The 27,598-nt window shown below is 40.5% G+C and overlaps 1 protein-coding gene across 26 annotated transcripts in view; it reads left to right on the top strand.

The window, feature by feature from the left end:
* The window catches only part of CACNA1D (calcium voltage-gated channel subunit alpha1 D), a 289,592-nt gene that overhangs the window by 129,987 nt on the left and 132,007 nt on the right, over positions 1–27,598 (top strand). For 19 of the 26 annotated variants that reach the window (XM_036218604.1, XM_036218608.1, XM_036218595.1 and 16 more), the window contains exons 4-8: positions 6,849–6,988; positions 15,563–15,705; positions 19,990–20,142; positions 20,658–20,854; positions 27,494–27,597. In XM_036218604.1, the coding sequence (XP_036074497.1) occupies positions 6,849–6,988; positions 15,563–15,705; positions 19,990–20,142; positions 20,658–20,854; positions 27,494–27,597 (737 nt within the window). The other 7 variants (XM_036218596.1, XM_036218591.1, XM_036218602.1 and 4 more) reach the window with 3 other exon arrangements.

The raw sequence follows: 27,598 nt of genomic DNA, 5'->3' as shown, positions 1-27,598 counted from the left end.
GTCATCTAAAATTTGTACTTTTAAACCAAATATAAAGAAAAACTAAGCAAACTGACTATTTTAGCTAGTTTCTTCATGTAAATATGGTGTTATACTACCTATTGGAGGCTTGTTAAATACATACTTCATTAAGACCTGCAGAGAGAAAAATGACCTCTGCTTACATCTAAGCAGCTCTGGGGCAAGGCCCACCTGCTGGTCATCCTCCTGTGGTTCACCCACCAGAGCCATACTAGCGATTGAGTCACTTATTGAAACCCTGTAATAGTAGCTCTGTGGTTCCCCTAGTCACCCTCTGAAATGAGGGAGAGCTCTCTCAGCAAGCCTGGCCTGAATGTGCTGGTGACCTCAGGTGACTCAGCCATTTGAGAAAACAGCCACTGCTATTGGTTAGCTGTCTTCCTGGGGGTCTCTGGCCTCACAGACCTCCCTCTGAAGCCTGTATCTGGATTTAGCTCAACAGGCACAGAGAATTGTAGTTTTATAGCTGGAAGAGCTCATCTGATGCAGGCTGCTCACTTTACAGACAAGACATGGAGGCCAAACCCCACAGCCTGGTGCATGAGGCTTTTCATGGCCTCCCTTGGGCTGCCCACTCAGCCTTGCCCTGTCCCATCCCACCTGCCCCTCACTCCCACTGCTCTGGGCTGCACCCTTGATTGATTTGCCTTTGGGCATGCTCCTGCCTCTGACTGGATACTGTTGCCCCACCATTGTGAGCATGGGGGCTGTAGTTAGGGAGCACAATGCCTTGCTCAGAGGCATTTCCCTGACATTTAGTCATGGATGATTTCCTGGAGCATGGCAAAGGCAAGGGGCCCTTGTATTATTGCTATGAACTGAATGTTTGCATCCCCCCAAATTTATATGTTGAAGCCCCATTCCTAACATGATAGCATTTAGAGATGTGGCCTTTCGAAGGTAACTGGGGTGGAGCCTTTATGATGGGATTAGTGCCCTTCTAAGAAGAGCAAGAGATCTCGCTCTCTGTCTGTCTGTCTCTCCTTTTTCCTCTCTTTACACATGCATGTACCAGGGAAAGGACAGGCGAGAGCATAATGAGAAGTCAGCCCTTTGCAAGCCAGAGTGAGCTCTCACCAGATGCCAAATCAGCCAGCACCTTCATCTTGGACTTTCCAGCCTCCAGAACTGTGAAAAATTAATCTCTGTTGTTTAAGCCACCTGATCTATGGTATTTTGTTATGGCAACCCAAGAAGATTAAAACAATTATGAAACTTTGTAGCAGGAAGGGACATGTTTGATCAAAACCACTCATTTTGCCCATTTATTCCTTTATAAATATCGAGTAGCTATTTTTTGTGACAGGTCTTGGGTATATAACAATGCATAAAATAGAAATGGTCTCTGATTTTAGAGAAATTATCATTTATAGGGGAGACAAATATTTAAGAGATAATTTTAAAAAATTTTAAAACTTCTATTGTGAATAAGGCCATGAAGAAGTGTAAGGAGTTTTGACAGCATCTAACAGCAGGCCCTAATTTTGTCTGGGAAGTCGGCAATAGTTTCTCTGAGAAGATGTCATTTTAGCTGAGCCTTGAAGGAAAAGTAGAACTTAACCTGATGAAAAAGTGATGTGGGGGAAACCATTCTGGAAAGAAGGATGTGGACCTGAATCAATGTCCGAGTCAGGATTAGCGGAAAACAGCACAGCTCCAAGCCCCGTATTTCTTCCAGTCACCTGTGCTCAGCTTGGTTTAGCCCTGTGTCAGAGCTGTGTGCTCACTCTGAAGAGGGGAGGTTCCATATGTGGGGTAAATGTCGTATACGCGTGAAGCAGGGCGGGCAAAGGCATGGAGGAGGGAAAGAATCCAGCATGTGTGGGAAGGAACAAGTTGGCTCTTCAGCTGGAGTGGAGGCTCTCGCAGGAGAGATGTGAGGAGGGGGAGCTGGAGAAGAGGGGAGGGATGAGGACCTTACCCAGGGGGCTGAGGTTGGGATTGAAAGGGAGGGTCAGGTGAAAAGTGACAAGCTATTCTCTCAGCAGTCTGACCATTTATTCCAGACTTGTTCTAGAAAGAGTTTATGGTAGCTTAGATTCTTCCCTACTTGCTTTGCTTTTCAATACATATCTGAAGATCACAAAATCTCATGTTTTACAGCCCCCCCATTTGATTCCAGTTCTCTTGTTTTATTCCTTCCCTCCTTTTTTTTCCTACTTCCTGTTAGCACCTATGAGTACTTTATGTACAACATGGTGCTAGGTGCTAGGGTTACAAAGACAGTAAGAGATGGTCCCTGCCAATGGGGAGCCTAGGACTGCAGGACACAGAAGGAATGTGTATCTCTATGGAGAGAGCAGTTACTGCCAAGGTATAAGCCAGGAGACCATTCCAAAGACTTGGGCATGTGAGTGGATGAGCAAAACATAGAGATGAATCATACCTGGCTTATTAAGCCTTTATAGACCTTTTGCTAGCGATTTGGGAGTTCTGTGGAGGACCCAGGTGCTCAGGGTTGGCTGGTGAGCAAGATAGACAGATAGATAGATGGATGTTCATACTACGGCACTAGTAAAAGGAACCTTGGGAACGGGAGAGCTGACAACCAAGTACAAGGATCAAATAAGTACAAGTACAGCCAAGTTAAGGATCCTGGCACCCCCCACTCCCTGCTAGTGTCAGTTTCTGTTTCTCAAGGTTCTTTGTAGAATTGACTGGTTTCGAGACTGCTGGTTGAGAGCCTCTCCTATTTGATGACATGTCACTGTTTAAAGAAGATAAATCAGATTTCAGAATTAGATATTGAGCCTATATATTCCTCTCGTGGCTTGAGGTATCATGGTGGGACATTCATCCATATAATTGGTTGTTTCTTAAAAGGGGGTTCAGCTAGCCCTGCCCACCCAGGGATCCCCCCATCAGTGAGAGGAATCCCTGCTGGTGGCTGAGTGGGTGCCACAGGCATGTGACTCTGCCTGGAAAATGCAGGGATTGGAGGTGAAGGAATCATTTACTCTTTTTGTTTAGCCTGGTATAGAGCTTTCAGGTACAGCCTCTGCCCAGGGGACACTTCATTCCATGTCCAGTTCTGGACGGTTCTCACTTGCCTCTTCAGCCGTCCCTTTCCTTCATCCTTGCTGCTGTTTCTTCCTCCATGCTCTCTATCCTGGCCACAGACTCCATATCTTCTCTGTGCCACATCTCACAGGCTCCTTTAGGTGGGTGTCCATTCCCACCTCACCCAGTCAGTAACCTGACTTTCTTGGTGGCTTCCTTTTCAAATTACTAACTCAACATTATTTTCTCAAATGAGCAAGTCTTTTGTGAAGTAAATAATTACCTCTTCTTCCAATGGTTGTTTTGCAGGATTTTTTTTTACACTACATTTGCTTAATGTGGAGGTGTATTTGTTTTATAGGACTCCTTTTTAATAGTATGATTGGGAACCAGGATGACATTGGCTTCTAGGCAAACTGATCTGTCATGCTCTCCAGGCGGTGATTGTTTTTAGTTGGCAATTATGGTAGCACCTCTGTAATAAAGAATCACATTAAAGCAAGGTTGTATTTCTTATAATCAATTCCATCAAGTGATGCACTAAGGATTTTCAAAAGAGAAAGTAAGTTCTTTAAAAAAGAGACAGAGGAGGACAAGAGAAGGGGATAAAAAGAACCCTAAAAATTCAGTTAGACTAATGACCATTGTATTATTGTGGCAAAATTATTTATAAATAAAAGCCAAAGAGGAAGAACAAGCTGCGTTTGGTAGGTGTACTCTCTGTTCCTTGCCTTGTTTTTCTCCCCAAAAGTATAGTGCTGTGTTGATGTAGAGATGTAACTGCTATGAATATTGATGGGAGCAAAAGACTTGTTTCCCCTCTATCTGGCCTAGTAAATAAAGCAGAAAGGATAAAAAGAGAAGCAGAATTGTAAAAACAGCATGCTGTTTTCAGCTAATTTGTTCCCTTAGAACTCTAAGTCTCTAAAACATATTGATGATCTACATTTGGTGGTCAGAGTCTAATTTCAATTCAGTACAGTGGGTTGGTATTTTCAGGGATTTTTGCTTCTGCTTAAAGCAACAGAATTGCTCTTCCTTTTAGCTCTCAAAGTTAACATCACTGCCTCTTTGAAGCCCTCCTCTCTCTCTCCTCCCTACCCAGTAGCAATGTTGATCCTTTTCCTCAGATCATACACAGCGGTATGAGTGTACCTCGTGGCAGCACCCCACTCAGGGAAATGGCAGTAAGCAGGAAGTGGAGCCCTTGTTTGTGTGAGATTGAAGGAATATGGGGAGTAAACAGCCGTTGGTCTGTGTGTGGCAGGAAGGGATCATGCATGCTGCTGCTCTGGCTGCATTTTCCAAGCCTTCTCACCCTAGCCTAGAGTGCTTGACAGTATGTTGGAGGTGGGGCAGGTAGGGGAGTGGGGGTGGGGCTCTGGTTAAGGCATGTCTTTGCAGCCTGGCAGAAGGAGTAGGATGCATGGGGTGAGCCAGCTCCAGGAGAGGACCTGGGAGCTCTGGAGGAGGCATGAGTATGGAAGTTGAGGAGGAGCTAGGCTTAAAAATTTTTTTTAAATAAAAATATAATATAAAAATATTATATTAGTCTCAGGTGTGTAACATAATGATTCGACATTTATATACCTTAGGATGTTGATTACCTTGATAAGTTTAATAACCATCTATCACCATGTAAAGTTATTATGATATTATTGACTATATTCCTTGTGCTATACACTGCATCTCCCTGGATTATTTATTTTATAACTGGAGTTCTGTATCTCTTATTTCACCTGATGCCCTACCACCCTCCCCTGTGGCAACCACCAGTTTGTTCTCTCTTTCTATGAGTCTGTTTTTGTTTTGTTTATTCTTTTTCGTTCTGTCAGATCCCACATATAAATTACATGGTATTTGTCTCTCTCTGATTTATTTCAGTCAGCATAATACCCTCTAGGTCCATGTTTGTTGTTGCAAATGGCAAGATTTCATTCTTTTTTATTGCTGAGTAATATTCCATTGTATATATGTGCCATGTCTTATTTATTCATCTATTGGTGGACACTTAGATTGTTTCTATATATTGGATATTGTAAATAATGACGCAATGAACATAGGGGTGTATATCAAGCTAGGCTTTTAAAATTGAAAACACACCAACTCTGGCTAACTCACACCACAAAACAATTTATTAGACTGCTGTGATGGTGTGCCAAGGATCAACGGGCACTCTGGAGGGCAGGTTAGGAATGTCAGGGACCAGGGAAGGAAGAATTGATGACCTGGCTTTCTGGCATGACCAGCGAGGAATTGAGGATAAGGATGAAGGCTGGGGTATAGCAGTTGACGGTTTCTCTGGTGGTAAATAGGAAGGATGCAGTAGCAAGACATGTGGAAGTTCAGCTGGGGACTGGAACTGGCCAGCGACAGAGGGGCAGCACTCTGGAGGCAGCTAGCTGGCTTGCGCCCAGGGTGGCTTAGGCAAAATAGCAGTCACATATAACAAAGCAAAATCCTTGCAGTGGAGAAGTAGACTGACCTTAGTGCCTTATCAGAGGGTGAAAGATGCAGGCTTGCTCTTTGTCACTTACCTCTCTTGGGACTTCTCTCTGTGCATGTTAGAAACTTGCACGCTCCCCTACCAGACTAAACCTTTTGATGATAGGGACCATAATGGAGACATTTTTCTAATTCTGGCTCCTCATGTGGGGCCTGTCAGGCAGAAGAGGTGCTCATTGTTTCCTGGGCCGAATTTATTTGACCTCTTGCACTAGGCATCTTAATAAGTGAATTCCATGACTTCCATTTTCCTAATATTGGTAACTTTCCTCAGGTCCCGCAGAGTAGAATTAATATTGGTAGAGGACTTCATGGCCCATGTGAAAAAGTTTAATTACTGATGATTTTTCATTTAGTTATTATTTTAGTAGCTTCTTGTCAGGGAATGCCTCTTGTGAAATTAATCATACACATCCCAGTTGCTACATATTTCTATTAAAACTGAAGCCATATAAAGAAAAACTATAGAATAGAAAAGAGTCAAAATTTTTAGACCTGCTGATGGATGTGTTTTCTATATTCATGGGGTTGCATGAATTGGAACCAGAGAGGTTCTAAGAGCCATCTAGCCTCAGGACAGTGCCTCGGAGGTCTGTGGCAGTTAGATGCGAGTGACTGCTGGGGCTGGTAGAAAAAAAGGTGTGGAGGCTGAGTCCAGGCTCCTGGGAACATGGGCGGTGACGGCTCAGCAGTGTCATCCTGGAGAGATGGCATGCCAATAAGAGGTAATGGGTGTGCCATCCTGAATTCAACTCCCTGACTCTGTGGATGAGGAAACTTAGATTTAGAGGGGAGGAAGGGCTTGCCAAGGTCACCTTGCTGCTCAGTGATAAAGCTGACCTTGGCTTAGAGGTCACATGTAAACCCAAGAGCAAGAGAGGGTCAAAACAGACACATCTTTCTTTCTTCCAGAGGATATTCTGTTCAAAGCCTCTGTTAGAAGCTTTGTTGTACCCTCGTGCTTTTCTGGGCCTGATTTGGCAATCTCAGGAGGAAAACATGCTGCGTTTTGCAAATGTGTGCAAATAACAAACATGCCTGTTATGTTCTAGGCAGACTCATTGCACATGCATCAGGGCAGGTGGCAAAATGCAATCATGCAGTCCAGAATGAAAAGTGTTTTACACTTAGTTGCTTATGAGAAATTCAGTTAGAATTAAAATGCCTTCCTGGCCCAGGTGCAGTGTTAATTGTTCCATTTCTCATAATAAAACTTTGCTTGGAGAAAAATGCTTGGATATGAGATATTGAATCTAATCCTATTTTTTTTTTATCTTCTTCTTCTTCTCTCCCCCATTTTGTTTCTTTGTTTCATTTCACAGGAAAAAGTAGAATATGCCTTCCTGATTATTTTTACAGTCGAGACATTTTTGAAGATTATAGCATATGGATTATTGCTACATCCTAATGCTTATGTTAGGAATGGATGGAATTTACTGGATTTTGTTATAGTAATAGTAGGGTAAGTCTCTTTTATTTTGGGGAAATGTTTGTTTGGAAAATGGGAGATGGTAACAGAAAACAGTGTCTTTTGAGGGATTATGGTTACCCCTCTAGGTCAGTGATTGCAGTGAGAACCTGTCAGGAGTTCTTTCAAGACTGATGATGCTGCTGTCAGCACCTGGGCAAAACTGGTTTGAAATTCCCTCATGGTTTTCACTCCCCTTTTCAGCAAGGCTGTTACAGGAGGAAGTCTAAGCTCCTAGTGTGAGAGGGCTCATCTTACAAGGCCTCTGGTTTCCACAAATAGGCCAGCTCTGCTGGTGATTTGAGTCAAATGTGTAGAGCTCTTATATTTAGCACCTTGTTAAGTTAAAAAACAAAACAAAACAAAACAGTAAAAAAGCAATAAATTCTTATAGCAGTGAGGTACTCTGTTCTTTAACATCCTTAAGCAAAGCTATTAATTCTTTCTACTGACTTGTGGGAAAAAAAACTTTGGCATGCTGCTATCCCATTTTAAATAACAAAACAAGTGTCTGAATAATGTCAGATATCTGGCTTGAAATGAAATAAGCCAGAAAATGCAGAGAAGCAGGCATTCTCCTGAAATCCTGTCACAGGAAGAAGACACCAACAGTTTCATTTAAAGGAGAATGTTATACAAAACAGTGGCCTGTGTTATTCTGGTCCTTCCATACCTAGAAATGTAGCCAGCAAGAGAAAAATGAATCAGTGTCAGAGCAATGCTAGGTCTTTGGACCAGATACCCACACAGGAAAATGAGATATTGCATTGTACAGTCTTAGTTACCTAGCTATAAAATGGTCCTAAAATTATATTTGGCCATATAGAGAAAGATAGTTAAATGGCCTCTGTTTCCATCTCTGTGACTTTGTTCACCTCCCTTTTACAGTTGAGTAAGGTGATTTTTCTTTTGGATTATTCTTTTATCATGACTCCTTTGGCTTTTCATGGGAGACTATTGGGAGAGTGGTTTTCATGGATATTGGGAGAGTGGGATAAATTTTGAGCTCGTAATTTCATTTCAAACCTAAGAAGTTAAAAGTGATCCAAAGCAGTGGTCCAGTGAGATAATTAGACTTATGGGGAAAAACTTAGCTTTTACAAAAACCACCATAGCACATTGGCATCTAAGGTATTACTGCAAAAGTAGTGCATCTAAAATGAAGAGGTGGTAGATATACTATACCTTCCTGTATTTGGTGAATTCTAATAAGGAATGGCTAGCAGGAGCCTTTCAGGTCTCTTGGTTCTTGAATAAGCTTGTTGTGCTTCTCTTGACCCTGGACTTTCTGTTCAGCTAGAGGATGGAGATGCTTAGCTCAGTTTCTTTTGCCCCTACCCTGCAATCATCTTGACTTTCTGCCTAGAGACATTTTTCAGATTATATATGGCACAAAGACAGGGAACCAAGCAGAATGTGGTGGTCTCATTAAGTTGAGACAGGAACAAGAGTTCAGGGAGGCTGAGATGACTGAAATTTGAGAGGCATAGTGTGGGAGGTGAGGGAGCTTAAGAGCTCTCTCTATATGTGCCCTCGGGTCCTCTTGAGTTTTAGCTGAAGACTACGCTATAATTCCATGGGGTTAGATTCCATGAGGCCAGGCAAAGAACACTATTAGGGAACACCAACTAGAATGTAAAGTTGTCATTGAACACCCTGGACTGTCAGAGACCCCAGAAGAACCATTAGTAGTAGGGATAAACTAGCTCTAGTATAGGGGTTGGCAAACTATGGCCAATGGGCCAAATTCAGCCTGCCACCAAATTTTGTAAATAAAATTTTTTGTAAAACAGTCACGTATTTATTTGCAGAGTCGAGTTGAGTAGTGTAGGTCTACAAAGCCTAAAATGTTTGCTAAAATATCTGGCCCTTCACAAAAAAATTTTTGCCAACCTCTGCTCTAGAATAAGGACTATCTGAAACTGATATGCAAGTAGCTTTACTGCCTGACAAAACAAAATTCCACACTTTTTAAAGGAAGACAACAAAATCCAGACACTTATCAATGTGTCCAGCATCCATTCAAATATCTCTAGACATAGGAAGAAATGTGACCCACAACCAGGAGGAAATTCCATCAATAGAAACAGACATAGAAGTGACAAGAGGTGATGGAATTAGTAGAGAACTACCGTATGGAACTTTAAAAACAGCTATTATAAATATGTTTATGGACTTAAAGGAATACATGACTACAATGGTGAAAAATGAGACAACATGAAAAAGTAAATGGGACTTCAAGAGCTGAAAAATATATCTGAAATGAAAAGAATTTTTTTCTGGATTGATTTAACCACAGATTTGACACAATAGAAGAAAAAAAAACCAAGGAACTTGAAGATATAGTAATAACATAAAGAGTAATGATGAAGAAAAAAAATGAACACTACCTCGGTGACCTCTAGGGCAATATCAAGTGGTCTACTGTGTATGTATGTGTGTGTGTGTATATATATATGTGTGTATGTATGTATATTTCTGTACTTATATATATATACATATGTGTGTGTGTGTATATATCTACTATATATGTGTGTGTGTGTATGTATGTGTATAGGTATGTATGTATGTGTGTATATGTATATTTGAGGTCCCAGAAGAGAGGATATAGAGGGAAGCTTAACAAAGCCCAAGCAAAATAAACATGAAGAAAGCTACATCGAAGCACATTATAATGATCAAATTGCTCAAAAACAAAGAGGAAATCTTGAAAGCAGAGAAAAAAGACATCACAGACTTCTCGTGAGCAACTGTGCAAGCCAGAAAACACTAAGGCGTTATCTTTAGAGTGCTAGGGAAGCTAGAATGCTTATTGAGTGAAGATATCTTTAAAAATTGAAGTAAAAAAATTTTCAGACAAACCAAAACTGAGAATTCATCACTAGTAGACCTGTACCTCAACAAATGTTAAATTTCTTCACACTGAAGGAAAGTGATACCAGAGAGAAATGTGGACCTATACAAAAGAATGAAGAATGCCAGAAAGGGTAAATGCATGGGTAAATATTAAATTTTTTTTTCTCATTTTAAAATCTTTTAAAAATTATTTGAAACAAAACCAATAACAATGTCTGGGGGGGGGGGCGGGTTGTAACTTCTATAAAAGTAAAATATATCACAGTAACCAAAGCACAAGAACAAGGGAAAAGAAGTGTATACTATTACAAAGTGCTTGTACAGTAGGGAGAGTAGTAAAATACTATTTGAAGACTGTGATAAGTTAAAGATGTATATTGTAAACCCTGGAGCATGGGCTGGCAAACTTTAGCCATAGACCAAATCTGGTTTACTGCCCTTCCCTTCCGTCACCCCCTGCTTCACATTGACAGAGTATTTTGCTGTCTGTTTTGGTAGATAAAATTTTATTGGGAGACAGTCACACTCACTCATGTCACGGCTATTTGGTGTTAGGATGCCAAAGTTGAGTAGTTGCGACAGACTCTATGGCCTGCATATTCTAAAATAGGGACTATCTGGCACTTTACAGAAAATTTTTGCTGACATTTTCTCTAGAAGAGCCACTAGAAAAATAAAGAGATATAGCTAACAAGTGTGTATTGGAAATAAAATGGATTTTTTTTTAAAAAGATCAATCCAAAAAAAGTCAAGGAAGAAGTGAAAAAGAGCAACAGATAGCAAATAGAAAAGAAATAGCAAGATGGTAGATTTAAACCCAGCTAGACCCTTATTAAAGCCCAGGGTTCATCAGATTTTATATGTAAAAAAAACAAGTCCCTCGTCTATAGTGTTTATAAGAAACAAACTTTAAATAAAAAGACAAAAATAATTCGATTGTAAAAGGACAGAAAAATACATACCATGCAAAAACTAATCAAAAGAAGCTAGAGTGGCTATACTAATAGCCAACAAAATAGATTCAGAACAAGGAGTATTATCAGGGATAAAGAGAAACATTTCATAATGATAAAGGAATCATTTTATCAAGAAGATGTAATGATCCTAAATACATATGCCTTATAACAAAGCTTCAAAATACAAAAAGCCAAAACTTCTAGAACTGAAAGAAGGAATTGACAAATCTGTAATTATAGTTATATATTTTAATACTCTTGGAGTGTTGATAGAATATATAGGCAGAAAAATCACTCACAATACAGGGATTTGAACAGTACCATCATCAACTTGACATTTCTAGAACATTCCACTAAAAAAGGCAGAATACACACTTTTTTCATGTGCACATGGAACATTCACCAAGTGAGACTAGTTCTGGGCCATAAAGCAGGTCTCAATGAATTTAAAAAGATTAAAATCAAACAAAGTTATGTTTTCCAAATGAATTTACCAATGTTTCTGGGTAAAAGATCCGTATGAAAAAGCCTGTGAATTTCTCTGTATTAGTCATGAACAACTGGAATATGAAAACTTAAAGGCTACTATTTACAACAAAAACCACGAAGTATTTAGGGGTAGTGCCCTGAAAACGACTGAACGTTGCTGAGAAAAAGTAAAGAAAGCCTAAATAAATGGAATGATGTACAATGTTTTTGGATTAGGAGACTCAATATTGTTTAGATATCAGTTCTTCCTAAATTAATCTGTAGATCAAATCCTAATCTAAATCCCAATAAGACTGTCATAGAAATTGACAAATTTATTTGAAAATTTATATAGAAATTAGGGAGACTCTAGACTAGCCAAAGAAATCTTTAAGAACAAAGCTAGATTCTGGTTTTAAGGCTTACTATAAAGCACAGTCATCAGGACAGTGTGATATTGGCACAAGGAGTAGACATAAAAATCAATGAAACAATAGAGAGTCTAGAAATAGACCCATAAAATTGATTTTAGACAATAGCTCAATTAGTTGAGGAAACTGTTTTTAGTAAATGGTGCCAGAACAACTGTTTACCCATAAAAAAAAGACTTGATTCTTTCTTCATGCTATATACAAATATTACTGTAATGGATTGTAGACCTGTATGTGAAAGCTCAAACTATACAATTTTTAGGAGAAATCTTTATGACATTGGGGTAGGCAGAGATTTCTTAGGACACATAATGTCCTAAGAAATAACTGAAATTTTGGACCTTACCAAGATTGAAAACTTTCCTCAAAAGTCAGTTTAAAAGAAATGAAAAATAATGCACAGATTGGGAAAAAAATATTCACTATATCTATCTATCTATCTATCTATCTATCTATCTATCTATCTATATCTGTATAGATATATCTATAGATATATCTATACAGATATAGATATATAAAGGATTTGTATTCAGAATATATAGAGAATTCTTACAACTTAGTGGTTAGAAGACAACCCAGTATGTAAATGGGCAAAAGATTTGAATAGATCTTCACAAAAGAAGATATGTAAATGTCAACAAGTACCTGAGAAGATGTTCATCATTAGAAATTAGAAAAATGGAAATTAAAGCCACAATGACAGCAGTTATATAGCTATTAGCATTACTCAGTATAAGAAGACTGACAATACCAAATGTTAACCAAGATGTAGAACAACTGGAACTCTCATACACTGCTTGTAGAAATGGAAAATGGTACAGTCATTTTGGAAAAGTTTGCCAGTTTCTTATGGTACGAATCATTGAATCATACACTGATCATATGACCATATATTACCAGTAGTACTAACAGGTACTTATCCAAGATAAGGGGAACTACATGTTCACAAAGAGACTTTATTTCATAATCGAGAAAAACTGGAAACAACCCAAATATCAACAAGTGAACAGATAAACTCACTGTGGTTTATTCATAGAATGGACATTAAAAGGAATGAACTGCTGATAAATGTAACAACTTGGATGACTCAGAAGCATGGTGAGCAAAAGATGATATACAAAAAGGAAAACATGCTTTATGATTTCGTTTATGTAAGATTCAAGTAAAGGGGAAAAAACAACCTAAGTGATAATCAGCCCATCAATCAGTGGATACCTAAGGCTGTATTTGGAGGCAGGATGAGTGCAAGGGGGCATGAAGGAACTGCTGGAGATACTGGAGATGTTCTATGTCTTGATCGTGGAGTTTGTTACTTGGACTTACGTACTTTTGTTAAAACTCATCCTATTGTATGCTTTAAATGGGTGTATTTTATATATACATTGTCAGCAATAATGATTTAAAAAGTAAAAAAATCATCAAGGAAATTAAAATAGAACTGAACTCATGGTCTTTTTTTCTCATTAAATATGAAAAACTTTAGAACATCAGGTTATTATTCTAAAATATGTACTAAATTATAGTCAGAGTGGAAGAAAAGTTGTAGACTGAAAAATTGCTTTCATGTGAATCAAATGCTTATTCACTAGTTTCTAGTTGCAGACTGTATCTCAGTCCAATAGATTTTCCCCTCCAAGTCAACTATGACCTCTTGCTTTTGTCAAGACTCCTCATAACAGACATTAAGAAAGTAATTGATATTTCTAGAATGTTAACTGTTAATACTGTCCCCATAGGAGGACTCAATGTGTCTACTAGAGCTGATATTATTCCCTATCTAGAAAAGATAGATCTGAGCCAAATTTTATCCCACACTCCTAATTTTTCAATAAACATATTTTTCGGGCATTCAGACTTATCAGTTAGGCTTTGTGAAGAAGAACATGGGGTGCTCATTCATGGGGTGCTTCTAACTTGTGTTAGGTTAAGTAGTCCTTGCCTCTTTTCTCCTGTCTTGAGGTAAACTTTTAATAATGATCTAGGATCAAATGGCACATGGTGCTTTTTGAGTTGGAGGTGGTGGCGAAGGGAATAGAATCGCAATATTAGAATGGGTAGCAGGGTGGGTCTCTGGATCATTTAATCCAGTTTTTCATTTTCAGAGGGGGAAACTGAGGCCCAGAGAAGAAGAGGGACTTTTCCTTATACCTCCTAACTCTTAGGAGTGGAAGCCAGCCCTGCCCCTTTCACTCCTGGCTGTCTGGAACGGCAGCCACCTTCCCTCTCTGATTCAGGCTCCTCTGCAATGGGAGAGAGACATTATTTACCTGTTTTCAAGGACATTGCTGAAGAATGGGATAAAGAACCATAAATGTACATTGCAAAACACTAATACTTGAAAGCAATCTAAGTCACCACCTGCATAAATTACTTTCCTAAGCCTTCGGGATGAAAATTCCTGTGGCTGCTACATTTTCAGGAAAGTTTGAGGTTTTCTTTCTTCCTTTTTCTTTGTTTTTGTGAAGCTATGAACTTGTTTTGGAGGAAGACTTTTAACTTTAGCCTTGCTTCAGGAGGTTACAGGAATTAAAAAACTATGGTAATGAGAGCAACCTGTCATCTGAAGCTTTGAAAAGATATAGAGACCCGACTTATTCCCTCCTCACCCCCACCCCCAAACTGGGTTCATTGCTAATTGCTGTACTGTTATTAAAACAGATGACTGGTCTTTAAAGCCCCAAAATGACATGACTTCAGGACTGCAAATCAGACCACCCTGTATTTTATGGACTTGGCAATCCAAAGACATGCCAGTGGGGGCAGAGTTTCTGCTTTGGCTGCTAATTAAACTTTAGAAACCTTCTCTTTGTTTCTGGGCCAATCATTTCCACAATCTGATTGGCCAGAGTTGATTCTATTTGAAATGGGCAAATTTATATTTATCTTGAAAAACAAGCAACAATTCCAAAGAATAAATGTTTATTTGAAAGAGCAAAAGTAACTATCAAATGAGCAGATTGCCTGAAAATAACTTTATCCAAAAAACCTTCTGAGAATAGGAAAGAATTTGTCGTGGCTGCCAGATACAATGTTATTCACATTTCAAAAGAGAAAATAACGATATTAATACCTGAGGTTACTCTTTTGGCCTTTGCACAGCTCCTTAGCATCTGTGATTTACATCATTCCCCAAACATTCCCATGAGGGGGGAGGTGGTGTATAACATATTGATTAAGATATGGGGCTTTGAAGTCAATATTTAGTCATTGGTTTATTCAGCAAATATTTTTTGAGTGCCTCTTAAACATCAGAACCTTTTCCAGGCACTAGGCTAGAAGTGACTGAATGAACAAAACAGACTAAAATTCCCTGCCCTAATGAAACCTACATCCTAATGGGGCACTGTACCTGGACTCACATGTTGGTTCTGCCATTAGTTGTGTGAACTTGGGCAAGTTACTTGTTCTCATGTTTGTTTCCTCATGTAAAATAGTGTTGATAATAATTCCTACTATGTAACATTTTGTGAGGATTAATGAGATAATGTATGTAAAGTGCTTAGCACATAGTGAGCACTCATAAATGGTAGTTGTTATGATTATTGTTGTTATTTCTGTTGGTGCAATTCCACCTGTAGTCATTGGAGCCCCAGAGAGCTCCCTCTTCCATGGGGACCAGTGTGCATGAGGATGCTCCATTGGCAGGGATACAGAGGTCAATTCCTGTCCCCGGTCATGTTAGACATAGGGGTCACATTCAGGATTTACAGCCCAGTTCTTGCCTTGACCTTGCTTTCCCTTTATTTAAGCAGCAGCCATACAAAATTAGCCCTTGTTTAAAAATAACTACTATTATCATCCTGTTTTGCTTCCCTAGGTGACAGACTCTAACATTTTTCTCTCTCTTCTTCTTTCAGATTGTTTAGTGTAATTTTGGAACAATTAACCAAAGAAACAGAAGGCGGTAACCACTCTAGTGGCAAATCGGGAGGCTTTGATGTCAAAGCCCTCCGCGCCTTTCGAGTGTTACGACCACTTCGACTAGTATCAGGAGTGCCCAGTAAGCACGTTTTGTTTCCTAAAGCCAGGATTTTGTTGATTTTTTTCCTTCTGGGTGGGTCTTAGGATTATGGACCGAAGTGCTGCAAGGTGAGTTGCTGTGTATTAGCTGAGGGTTCTGCAGGTGGCCATGGAGGCCTTTGCGGTTTGCTATAAACTTTGCCTTATGCTGTGACTTTGGATCCCCGAGAAGGGTGGGTAGTGATGTGCCTTTCTGATTTGGAAGAAGAGAGAATCTTCTCTTGTAGATAAACGAAGTAAGTGGTGGCATGAGACCTCGAGTGCAGGCCTCCTGATTTCAGTCTGTTTTTCCTGCTGTGACACCACACTGGCCAACACTTCTTCCTGCTCCCAGGCCCGCCCCTCTGCTGGTGGTGGGTTATCTAGAAGAGAGTGTCAGAGGGCTCAGCTCACAGCCTTTTTTCCAAGTGAGGAGCAACAGTAGACTGGACTCCTGAAACCTTTGCTCAGCTCTCCACTATTAGGAACCGAGCCTGTCCCACGCTGGGGGAAGAGGTGAATACTTCTGTGTCCTCCTCTATATGTAGGGCATAATAGTACCTGCTTAAAGGTGGTTGCGAGTACTGAGTGAGCGTGCGAGGATAACTCCAGCACGAGGTCTGGAGCACAGAGGAGGCTCTCAGGAATGAGAGACGCTGTTATCATCCACTCGGCAACGATGCCTGTCCATGCCATAGTGTGCTTCTTGCTGCAGGCCAGGTCGAGTGCCATCTGAGTGGGAACAAATGCCCTCTCTGTGCCCTGGCCAGGAGCTGCAGGTTGCTTTCTCTTCCATAAGGAGTGTGAGGTGTGCTTCACTGCACTCTGCCCTGATAGGACACCCTTGCTGGGGACTTAGGAGGGTAGAAGTCCTAGCACCTTTCCAAGGAATGTGGTTGTGAGGTGGCTGCCTACTCTCAGCTAGGGGAAAATTGGGGACTGCAGGGTGTGCCTGTTTTTCACCACTCAGAAAGCCATCAGAAGAGCACAGATCATGGTTTTGCTTCTCCAGAAGTTCTTCGTGAATTTTTATTAAACCTGTTGGCACCAAAAATTCTCTGGAAGAAAAAAGATTTCCAAATTTAACATTTTAAAATGTAGGAAGTGATGTTTTATGTGTACTTCTTTTTCCAGATGGTTCATTTATTTTCATTGACAAAGATCAGCACAAGTCAAAACCACAAAACTGTCTGGAAGCAATTGAGAAAAATAGAAATACCTTGGAAATGACTGGGTCTGTTACATGAAACAGGGTTAAATGAGAAATTCAGTGAGCAAACACGTTCTTTCAGATTTAGTTGTTACAGCTTAATCTAATTTCAAAGTAACCACGACAACTTTATTTCCTTCAAAGAGCAAATGACAAGACAGCCTGCCTGCGTTATGTGCTGCAAGCAGACACGTGGGTGCTGTGGCTTTGCGTGTGTGAGCCTGGCCAGCGAAATCTCTCCGAACTCAGCCTTGGTTTGGCTCCCTTGCCTAATGAATGTTCACTAAATGACTAATCCAGTACTCTTCGATCCCCTTGAGGATGAGTTTTAAACTGTATTTCTTCCTTTCCCCCCAAAATATCACTGTTTGAAACTCAAAGATCTGCGTTACACTCTCCCATGGGTCAACAGGGAGAAATAGGAATCTGTGTCTGGTATGCAGAATTTCAGCCTATATTTTAACTTCCCTGAGTGGATAACGGAGAAACCCGAGTCTCTTATCAGACCCAAATGGGCTTTGGGGAGAGGGGTTGGGGGCTCTGGGTCATGCGATTAGCCATTTTGGTTGGCACCTGTGGCCTAGTGATTTCTTCTCAAGTACCTGAAATTGTTAAAAATGCCTGGGAAAGTTTGACTATTGACAGTGATCTGGGACTTGCCTAGTCATTTCTAAAGAGAATTCAGTGTATCTTCTAAAACAGGATTTTTTTTGTGTGTATATGTGCATATGAATACATATTCATTCAGTGGAAGATAAATACATACTTCAAAAGGTAGTAGTTCGGACATTTGTGGAGTTCTTAACCACTCACACTCAACTGATAAGTGTTTATTGGAATTCTAGACCATCAAAGTGGGAAAGAACCCTAGAGATCATCCCGTTCAGGTCTGTTAAGAGGTATCAGCTTGTGCAGGTTCTCACAGCTGGGTGGCCAGACCGGTCCAGGCCCATGCATGGTCTCCTAGTTCCCAGCCCAGTGTTCTTTCCACTTCATCCCACTGCCTCCATGATTAGAGTCCCGTGAGATCTGCTGTATACATTGATAATATTACAAAGGAGCCTAATATCGTGAAAGTGTACACATTCACGTTAAAGATACAACTTCATTATCTCACAAATTTGGTCCATCCAAAATACAGTAGTTACTTAAATACAAACATATTCCTGAAACACATAGCTCACTGCCATAGAATTTAGAAAAGCTAACTGTCAAATGATGATTTCGGATGGGCCATGCATATCTAAAAAAATAAAAAAACAAAAAACTATCCAAGTAGATTAAAACAAATGTTTTCTTTTCCCATCATCTTATTTCTTTTAGAAGGTGAAAACATTAATAGTCATCTCATTGATCATATTTTTCCCAAAAGAAACCATTTGAATATTAAATATCCAAAAGCAGTACCTAGTATTTTGGTCGTAATGATGGTCTTGGAGAGATGGGCTCTTTGTGGGTCTCTTGACAGACTTCCCACCTCATCCCTTCCCCCACCTCTTCTCTCTGTTATCATGGTGAAGGTTTGTTGTTATTGCTGATAAGTATTCTTCTCTCTGCTTGGTGTTTTAATTTCTAACTTATTTAATTCTAGCATCTCTGTTTCTTATTCTCTTTCATTCTTCAAACATGTATTGGGAAAGTAAGATCCAAGAAAAGGGCAGTTTGAATGAGGGAGAGACAGTGGGGAGGGGAAGGGAAAGAGAAAGAAGAAAGGGGAAAAGAGTGAACTACCCAGAGCAGAAGCTGTGGTCATGGGAAAGAATGTAGGACATGGTGCACAGGAGTCAGGAAGCCTGTTTCTAGAATGGATTTGGTTATCTGCTGACCACTGTCCCTCAGTCTTCTGCTCCCTTCCACCCGGTCCTAATCCTGAGTGTTACTCTACCATTTCTCTTTCCATTATCTCTTTGTCTCTTCCTATACCATGGCTGTGAGTACTACTCCGTGGGAAGCTCCCTCCCTCATCTCTCAAGCCCACAGTTACAGTTGCAGGACACTTCCTTTTAATGTTATGCCGGTGATCAAACTTACTGGATCTAGAGCTGCTCTCTCTCCTCCTCCTGCCCATCTCCTACCTCCCTCATTCCAGGAGAGCCTCCTTTTGATATGCTTTTTTGTTGTTTTTGTTCAGGCCCAAGGATTTGTCCCATGACTGCCTCCATGGTTACCTTCCTCTCCTCAAACTCAGTTGCTAGATTCTGGTCTCATCCCAATCCTCACCCTGTCCTACCTGGAAAGCCCAGCACTTTCCAACTGCTTCTCCACTGGTCCTATCTACTGCTTCCCTGTCCATCTTTCTAAAGAGGCTGCCTTTTGCTGATGGATTAAAGTCTGGCCCTATAACTCAAATGCAAAATGCAGAGCTACTTAGCTGCAATCTTCTTTCCTTTCCTGACAGTCTTCTCCACTGCATGTCTACCAGCCAAGACTCACTGCCCCCAGCCCATGTCCCACTGGTTCATTTCTGCGCTTTTGGTGTTCTCTTCCCTCTGCTCAGCGTAGCCTCTCCTCTGCCCACCTGTGGAAATCTACCCTCCTCAGCCTCAGGCCCTGCATAGAGGAAGGCTATTGCCTAGTGCTCTTTCTTCCTACTCAGAAGTGATGTTTTCATCCCTCTTTAACTGTAGCTGTTTGATATTACTCACATAGCATCTGTGTGCTACCTTAAATTTATGTTTAATTCTTATGTCTACTTCTAGAGCACAACTTCTTAGGGAAGGCACTTTATGTAATACATCCTGGTAGCTCCTAAAGCACTGAACCTTATGCTTGCCACATGGTAGATGTTCAAGGAATTTTGTTGAATGCATGAACAAATGATTGACTTTGATATCGGACGGTCCCCTCTCTAGGCCTTACTTATTCCATCTGTCAAGTGAGGAAGTTGGGTTAGGTAATCTTTAAGGTTCCTTTTTAATTTATCTCATGTCCAAGTTTAATGTTAATTAAAAACTCTCAAAATATCTTTGAGTTTTATTACTATGTGTCATGTATAGAGCAGGTGTCATTAGGAATTATATGTATGCAACATTGAAGTATCTTCCTGGTTCACAAACTTATTTCTCTCTCTCCTAGGTTTACAAGTTGTTCTGAACTCCATTATAAAAGCCATGGTCCCCCTCCTTCACATTGCCCTTTTGGTATTATTTGTAATCATAATCTATGCTATTATAGGATTGGAACTTTTTATTGGAAAAATGCACAAAACATGTTTTTTTGCTGACTCAGGTGAGTAATGAAAATGGTAGTAACCTAACTTCAAAAAAATTTGATTTTCCCCAAAACAACTTTTGTGGTTTTGGAAAAATCTAAAACAAAATGAGAAAAAAAGCCAAATGTACCAGGAAATTTACTGAGGCAGTTCTTAGTGTGAATCATGTTCAGAATAAATGAAAACTTAATTTCCTTTTCTACCCTGATTTGCTATGTAATGTGCTCTGGCACACAAGATGAGGGAAGCCAAAAACTAGAACATGAGGTGAATCAATGGCATTGTTCTATATAGGCTTAAGAAAGGTGCTACGAGTGAGGATGGAGGAGAGAGCAATAAATTCTGAGTAAAGGAAATGGCAAATTCCACAGAGGAGGGACCATTTGAAGTGGCCCTTAAGGACACGTTGGATGCTGAGGTAGCATAGATGGGCGGTTGGGCATTCCAGGCTCTGGCAAGGGTACTCAGCTTCCACAGGCTTGGTTTTCCTGATGTTCATCCCAGTGGTGAAGCCTCCTTGCTCTGTTTGCAGATGTCGTAGCTGAAGAGGACCCAGCACCGTGTGCGTTCTCAGGGAATGGACGCCAGTGTTCTGCCAATGGCACGGAGTGTAGGAGTGGCTGGGTTGGTCCAAATGGAGGCATCACCAACTTTGATAACTTTGCCTTTGCCATGCTCACCGTGTTTCAGTGCATCACCATGGAGGGTTGGACAGATGTGCTCTACTGGGTAAGCAGCTCGAGGAGAGGCTGACGGAGTGTTCTTTCTCTAGATAAGAGTGTTTCATTAGCTAGAGCCATTGGAGAGTTGGCTGAAAAAGAAGTCCTGGAAGTCAGTTCTTGGGGAAGGGAAGCAGACCCTTACTTTACTCAGTGAGATTATTCGTCTTTCCTCCTCAAGGCTTTAGTTAACCATTCTAGAAAGCATGATGCATAATGATGGCTTCCTCCACTCCCCAGTGCTGCCTGGGGAATTACTGCTGAGTGTACCTAGTAGTCCCTTTTTGGAGGAACCCCAGAAGGCCAGAGCTGTCCTCATTAAACTCTTAGAGAGTCACAGGTTATTTCCCAGGTTAAGAGGCTCCTGGACTTAAAAGGGCTAAAATTAATCTTTTATACATAAAGGCAAGTTGCTCTAGAATCTTAAATGGAACATAAATTTGATTCCTTTCATGCTTTCCGTAACTTAGCATAGCCCTAAAGTCAAAATGTTTTTTTTTTCCCTAATATAGTATTTCCCTTGCATCTTCAGTATTACTATAACTCAGCCCAGCACATGGCCTTAAGCTCTCTCTTCCTTTCTCTTTGGAGCTATAGAACTCTGGCAGAGAGGGTAGAAATGGAGTGGGGCCCCATCCAACCTGCCGTGAAAACAGATGGACATCCTTTCAATGGCTAAGGTCTGGCTCTTCTTCCTGCCAGAGCCAAAAGGGTTTGCTATAAATGAAGAGCAGTAGAATTTTTAACAGCTACTTCCCAGAGCTGAGTTTATTTATTTGTTTGGTAGAATTTGAAAAGCTCATGGAAGTTTAGAAATTATTTTCCCTATCACAGAGTTGCTGGGAAAAACAACTGACATGTAGAATTTGAGCCTAAACTCAAGTCCAAATGGGGTTAACCAGAACTCCAATAATGCTCTGTTACAAGGTGATTAGTAATAAAATACTTGAATGCACAATCTCTAGTTAGAAGGCTTGAAAGTTGAGAAGTGGCTTCCGATGGTATCTAAATTTTAGACACTTTATAGGATTTCATATTACTCTGTAACTTCAGAGGACGTAGTATCTAATGGTCATAAGTAGGTTTTTGCTTCCCTTCACCAGTGAACACAATGCTTACAGGACTGTATAAGTTCCCATATGTTTAACATTAGGCACAGAGGATATGTTTTTATTTTCATCCTCAAAGTGTTTGTCTAGTTTGGTAATAAGGTTTAAACATCACCAACATGTTATATCTTGTTTTTTTCCCATTTCCCCTTTTACTTATTGTCATAGGGAAGAGTGTGTGTGTATCTGTATGGTTATGTGAATCTGTTATTTATATCCATAAGACAATGCCTTTTATGAAAAGGAAGAAGGAGTGGATTATATTAGATGAACCAAGCCCGTAGCCATGCAAGGGGACACTCAAATTAGGTAAAGGGTTTGTTTTAACTATTCTAAGTTATAATTACTAGTTAGATTAGTGAAGTCTCAATACCAGTCGTCCCTTGAAATTTCTGAAAAATGAAAAAGCATCATCCAAATAGCACAAAATCCGATCCTTCCCCCAAACAGTACAGAAAACAACATTTTGATTAAAAAAAAAAAAATCTGTGACTCCTCTCAGCTGTTATTCTCTCTCTTGTCAATGTGAATTGTTTATTGCTGATCCAACATGCCTTGACTAATGGACAATTTTATACTTTATGTTATATTCTGCACATTGATTCTGTCATGACAATTTCCTATTGTCAAGCAAGTGAAACCTCTGGGAGCGTGTGAGTCAAGGAGAGAAAACTCCACGTACTGAGAAACAAGTTCCCACTTGCTCTCCTGAAAACCTTTAAGTGCCACCTAAACTCGTATAATTACTATGTCTATTGTTAATATGACAGAGTTAATAATTTGACAATATAATAATTGTATTCTCTATGAACTACATGGCATCTTTATTCCAATGAAGGAACTCAAGAAATTCATCACACTAATCCAGTCTATATCCCTTTATAGAAGGTCTGGGATTTTGAAGATGGAAACAGAATATAGAAAGACCACTGAACATCCCTGGGACCCTATAGTACAGCAGGTGGCTGTGGTCCTTGATCCAGAACTGGGGTCTACAGAGTTTTTTAAATAAGGGCCAGATAGTAAATATATTTGGCTTTGCACACCATAGTGTCTCTTGTCACAACTACTCAATTCTTCCCTCTACCTGTGTCACTCAGAAGCAGCCATGTACAACATGTAGACAAATGGGGTGGCTGTGTTCCAATAAAACATTTTTCATGGACGCTGAAATTTGAATTCATGTGTCACAAAACATTCTTTTGATTTTAATGATTTAAAAATATATGAGCCATTTTTAGCTCAAGGGCTGTACAAAAGCAGGTGAAGGGCTGGGTTTGACCTACAGGTCATAGTTTATCAAATCCTGCTCTGGACAGAACCCAGCACTCTTTCCTTGGCATTCTTCCAGCCTTCTAGATTACCAGGGGGCAGATAATTAAGGTCTTCCAGAGTGTTCACTGAGATCTGAGTCTCTGAAACATATCAGATTGTTTTAAATTACTTGTTGACTACATTTATTAACTCATCATAGAGATAGGCAGGAGCCAAGCCAACCAGCCTTCTTAATATTTTATGGGCCACGTTCAGCTGGAAGCCACACAGCTGTGTTCCAGAACAGACTGTCCTTGCCCAGCACACTGCTTGGCACAGAGCAGGTGTCCGACAAATACTAATTACTGTGACTCTTCAAGTGTGTGATCCCATTCATTGCCTCAGTGTAGATGGGTCATGTTTAAATATTAATTTTATCTATAACTAGGGTGTCTAGGAAACATCTGAGAGAGAACTAAGGAGATTTGATTTTAAATATTGACTGTAAGCACATTTCTCCATCCTTTAAGGTTTTTGTATGTGGTGGAAAAAGTCTTTGCCACAGGAGTTATGTTGCATGTTTTTCAAGTACACAGTCAGTCAGTGTTCTCAAGGTTATTATACCTCAGTTCTCAGTGATGTCTGGCAAATGAGTGGCAGGATATTGAGGAGGGAAGTGCAGGTGAGCCTAATATGCAGAAAGCCACACTTAGAACGGAGTCATATGGATGTGTAGGGAGTGGGATTATTAACTTCTGGTGGAAAAAAAAGTTATTGTAGAGCTCTTTTAAGAATTGAGTTCTGTAAATACAATTAAGCTGTCACCTGACCCATGTGTATTTGTTGTCCACAGAGGCAGTAGGGTGTAGTGCAAAGAAAGAGCATTAAGGCTGGGATAGGGCTGGGCATGTGACCTTGTGTAGGTCACCAAAACTCTTTGGGCTTTAATTTTGTTGTCTACGAAATGCAGAATAAAACTACATGATCCAATATTTTTTTTTCAACTCAGAGGAAATGTCTTTAAATGTAAGAAAATGAACAGAGTATCAGTTTCAGGAAAGAGCTATCCATATAAATCATTTACGGTCTCTTGTCTTAGCACCAAGCTCTCTTCTCAGTGAACAACACCTATGGAAGTGCTGGCTCTTAGATTCTAATGGGAAGTTCTCATGGTCACACTTACCACCTACTTCATGCAGTGTACCTGGGGGACCCCCCTCTAGTTAGCCAGTGGCTTGCCTTTCTGTACCTTTCTCTTATTCCATGCTCAGGGGAGCTACAAGCAGTCTACCAAGTTTCCAGTGTGTTCTCACAGTTAGAAAAGACAAAAAGCCTTAGGCTGACCTTTAATTGGAGATATAAATGTACATTTTTGCCTTTAAAGTGAGGGAAAACAAACTTAATAGTATATTATTTCTTGGGAACCAGGTGACACCACATGATGACTTCAGTATAAATTAGCTCATAGGATTTCTCCTTGTTGCTCAAGACCATGAGACAAAATCCCAAGCAGAGTCTCTATTTTCACATGGGTATTTTAGGGAACGGCTTACCAGTTCTGACTTATCCTAGTTATATGGCAAGGTCTAAGGAATACTAGCCTCTGGAAAGTGACCTGCGTTGAGAAGATTAAGTTCAGGGAAAGATCGGTCCCTAACGTCTAAGTTCTGTTTCTCTTCCCCAACTGCTGGAAATTTAGTCTCCTGTGGTCTTTGTTTAGCTTAGGTCTTTGCCCCAGCCCCTAGCTGTCATTCCAGGTGGTATTTCTGATTTGAAGAAATGTGAAGCTATCAGAGACTCCTAAGAAATAAAAAGAGTCTTTAAAAAAAAATTTCCCTCTCAAGTGGGGCAGACAGTTGTTACTAGAGCCATTTTTCTGGAACACGAGACTGGGGCCTGATCGAGGTTTGGTGAAGCAGATGGCTCTGCCAACTAACTTAGCCAAAGCTGTATTAAAGCGAGGTCTCCTGGTGGCAGTCTTGGACTTAAGCATCTTTCCCTTTGAGCATGCACAACCCTGTCATATACACTTCTGTTCTGAAAGAGGGGAAAAAGGCCCAGAGAAGTCTCTGGAAGATCCTGACTCCAGGCTGGGCTCTAGCCACTACACGAGGCAGCTTGTTCTCCTCCACACATGGGTTTTTAAATAAATTTGGTAGTGTAGTTGCTTTGGAAGAATTACCCTCTGCCTTCCTGCTGAAATTAGTTTATCCAGCTTAATTAGATCAACAATTGCAGTCACAGCCTTGGCTCATTTATTACTCTAATTGCCAATGTTAGATGTGCAGACTGATATGAGTTCTATTAAGCACATCAGTTTTCATGTGGCCAAACAGGTGTTTCATAAGGGGTTTAATGCCTTCTCCCTAGACTTCGGCAACAGATGTTAGGTAATTTTTTTCTTTTTCTGATGTTCTCTTTCCCTATTTTGCTTCTGCATGAGGCAAACAGTGAACACATGAGTCTTATTCTATAAAGCTAAAACCTGGAGCCAGGTAATATGGAGGAAAGCATGCTTAAGGGCCTAAGTGCTTACACCTGCAAGGCAAGAACCATGGGAGAGGCCCAGACTGTCTCTTGGCTGAAGATTTTGGGTGCCCAGTAAAGTCAGTCCCAGGGTCGTTCATTTGGTCACCTGACTGGTCCTCAACACCTCCTTCCTAGGAGCACCATTTGCCCAATTTAACACTGACCTGTTCCTGCTGGATAGTTCCATCCAGCCTGTGAACTTTAAAGTGCTGGGGATGGTCTATCAGGGAGGCCATATCTGACTGTCCTGATTGAACTTGTTCCACAAGTAGAGACATGGGGTTCCTCCGGACGAGCCAGCCAGCTCACAGCTGGAGCCGGCTCTCCCTGGGTGGGCCATCTAGGTCCAAGGTAGGTGTGGGGAAATAACAACTTTTTCCTTCTCTTGGGTCCTTCCTGTGGGTGCAGTTGAAAAAAATCTCATTCCCAAAAGTACCCGTGAATATATGTCAGCTAAATGACTTCTGAACACTTTCCTTACTGGTGTTAGTTTAGCTGAGCTTGCACTCACTGATTGCAGATAATCCTGATTTCAGGTGGGTTAGGGTCCTTGGCTAGGTTGGCTTCCAATGCAAAGTTGTTATTTTAGCATTTTTTTAAAAAGAAAAGAATTTATAGAGTTAAATGTTGCCAATAGATCTCTCTAAGACCTTTCCACCATCACAAATTTTACAAACAAAAAAGTACTAACAACTTGGGCAGAGTAGAAAATAATTTTGAGCTAAGAACGTTTTGTCCCCTACCAAGCTCTTTTCTAAAAATCCATTATCAAGGCAGTTAACTGTGAGGAAGAGCCAAATCCCAGCTAATTTCCTTACCGGTGACCAAACTCTGCTCCTATTTGCCCTGAAAGCTCTGATGACTCTGTGTGTGCGTGTGTGTGTGTGTGTGTGTGTGTGTGTGTGTGTGTGTGTGTGTTGGGAATATATAATGAATGTTCATTGACCACTATTGTTTCTGATGTGAATTTAAGTAAATGTTTCATTAAATGTATAGAATGCTGTCTCTAATGTGACCCTCTCTCGTTACTAGATTCTCTCATTAACCCACTCCTATGAGACCATCTTATTTCTTACAGATGAATGATGCTATGGGATTTGAATTGCCCTGGGTCTATTTTGTCAGTCTCGTCATCTTTGGGTCATTTTTCGTACTAAATCTTGTACTTGGTGTATTGAGCGGGTAAGCTACACCTCTTTCATCTTGAAAGCAGAGTCCTGAGGACAGTTGCCAAGACCACACAGGCTTTGCTAGATGGGGGCCACCGGGTGGGTGCCAGGAGCTTTCTGTGTCCTCCAAGATGCTTTCTTTTCTGCTGAGCCTTCCCAAATTACGATGTTTCCTGGAACCTCACCAGCCTTCATAAAAGCAAGCTATAGGATAGTTACTGACCAGAAATTAATCAGCATTGTTGCTTGGGATTTAAATAGTTTCCACTGCTTCCCCTTTTGTCTGTCCTAAAATGAGATTCATTTATAATTGCTTTATTTGACTGGATCCAAATATAATGCAGATTAATTGGTACAAAACAGTAGCTAAGTGAGCTGGTCCTGGCCAACTTTTGGTAGGCCACATCTGTAGATCTCAGCAACAGAACTTGTCCTTATTCAAAGATAAAAAATAGAAGGTCTAGGGCGAGGTCCCTGTCCTGGGAGCACTAATCTTTCATCAAAGTCCCACGTGGTCTGGCAGCTGCTCCTGGGGCTCTGCTCTTTAGTCAATAGATAACTGATAACCGATCTCCTTACATTTTACAGGTAAATGATGCGATAGGATGGGAATGGCCATGGGTGTATTTTGTTAGTCTGATCATCCTTGGCTCATTTTTCGTCCTTAACCTGGTACTTGGTGTCCTTAGTGGG

This window comes from Rousettus aegyptiacus, unplaced genomic scaffold (genome assembly GCF_014176215.1).
Source record: "Rousettus aegyptiacus isolate mRouAeg1 unplaced genomic scaffold, mRouAeg1.p scaffold_m13_p_4, whole genome shotgun sequence".
Classification (NCBI taxonomy): Eukaryota; Metazoa; Chordata; class Mammalia; order Chiroptera; family Pteropodidae; genus Rousettus; species Rousettus aegyptiacus.
This window is presented reverse-complemented; position numbering and strand designations above follow the sequence as displayed.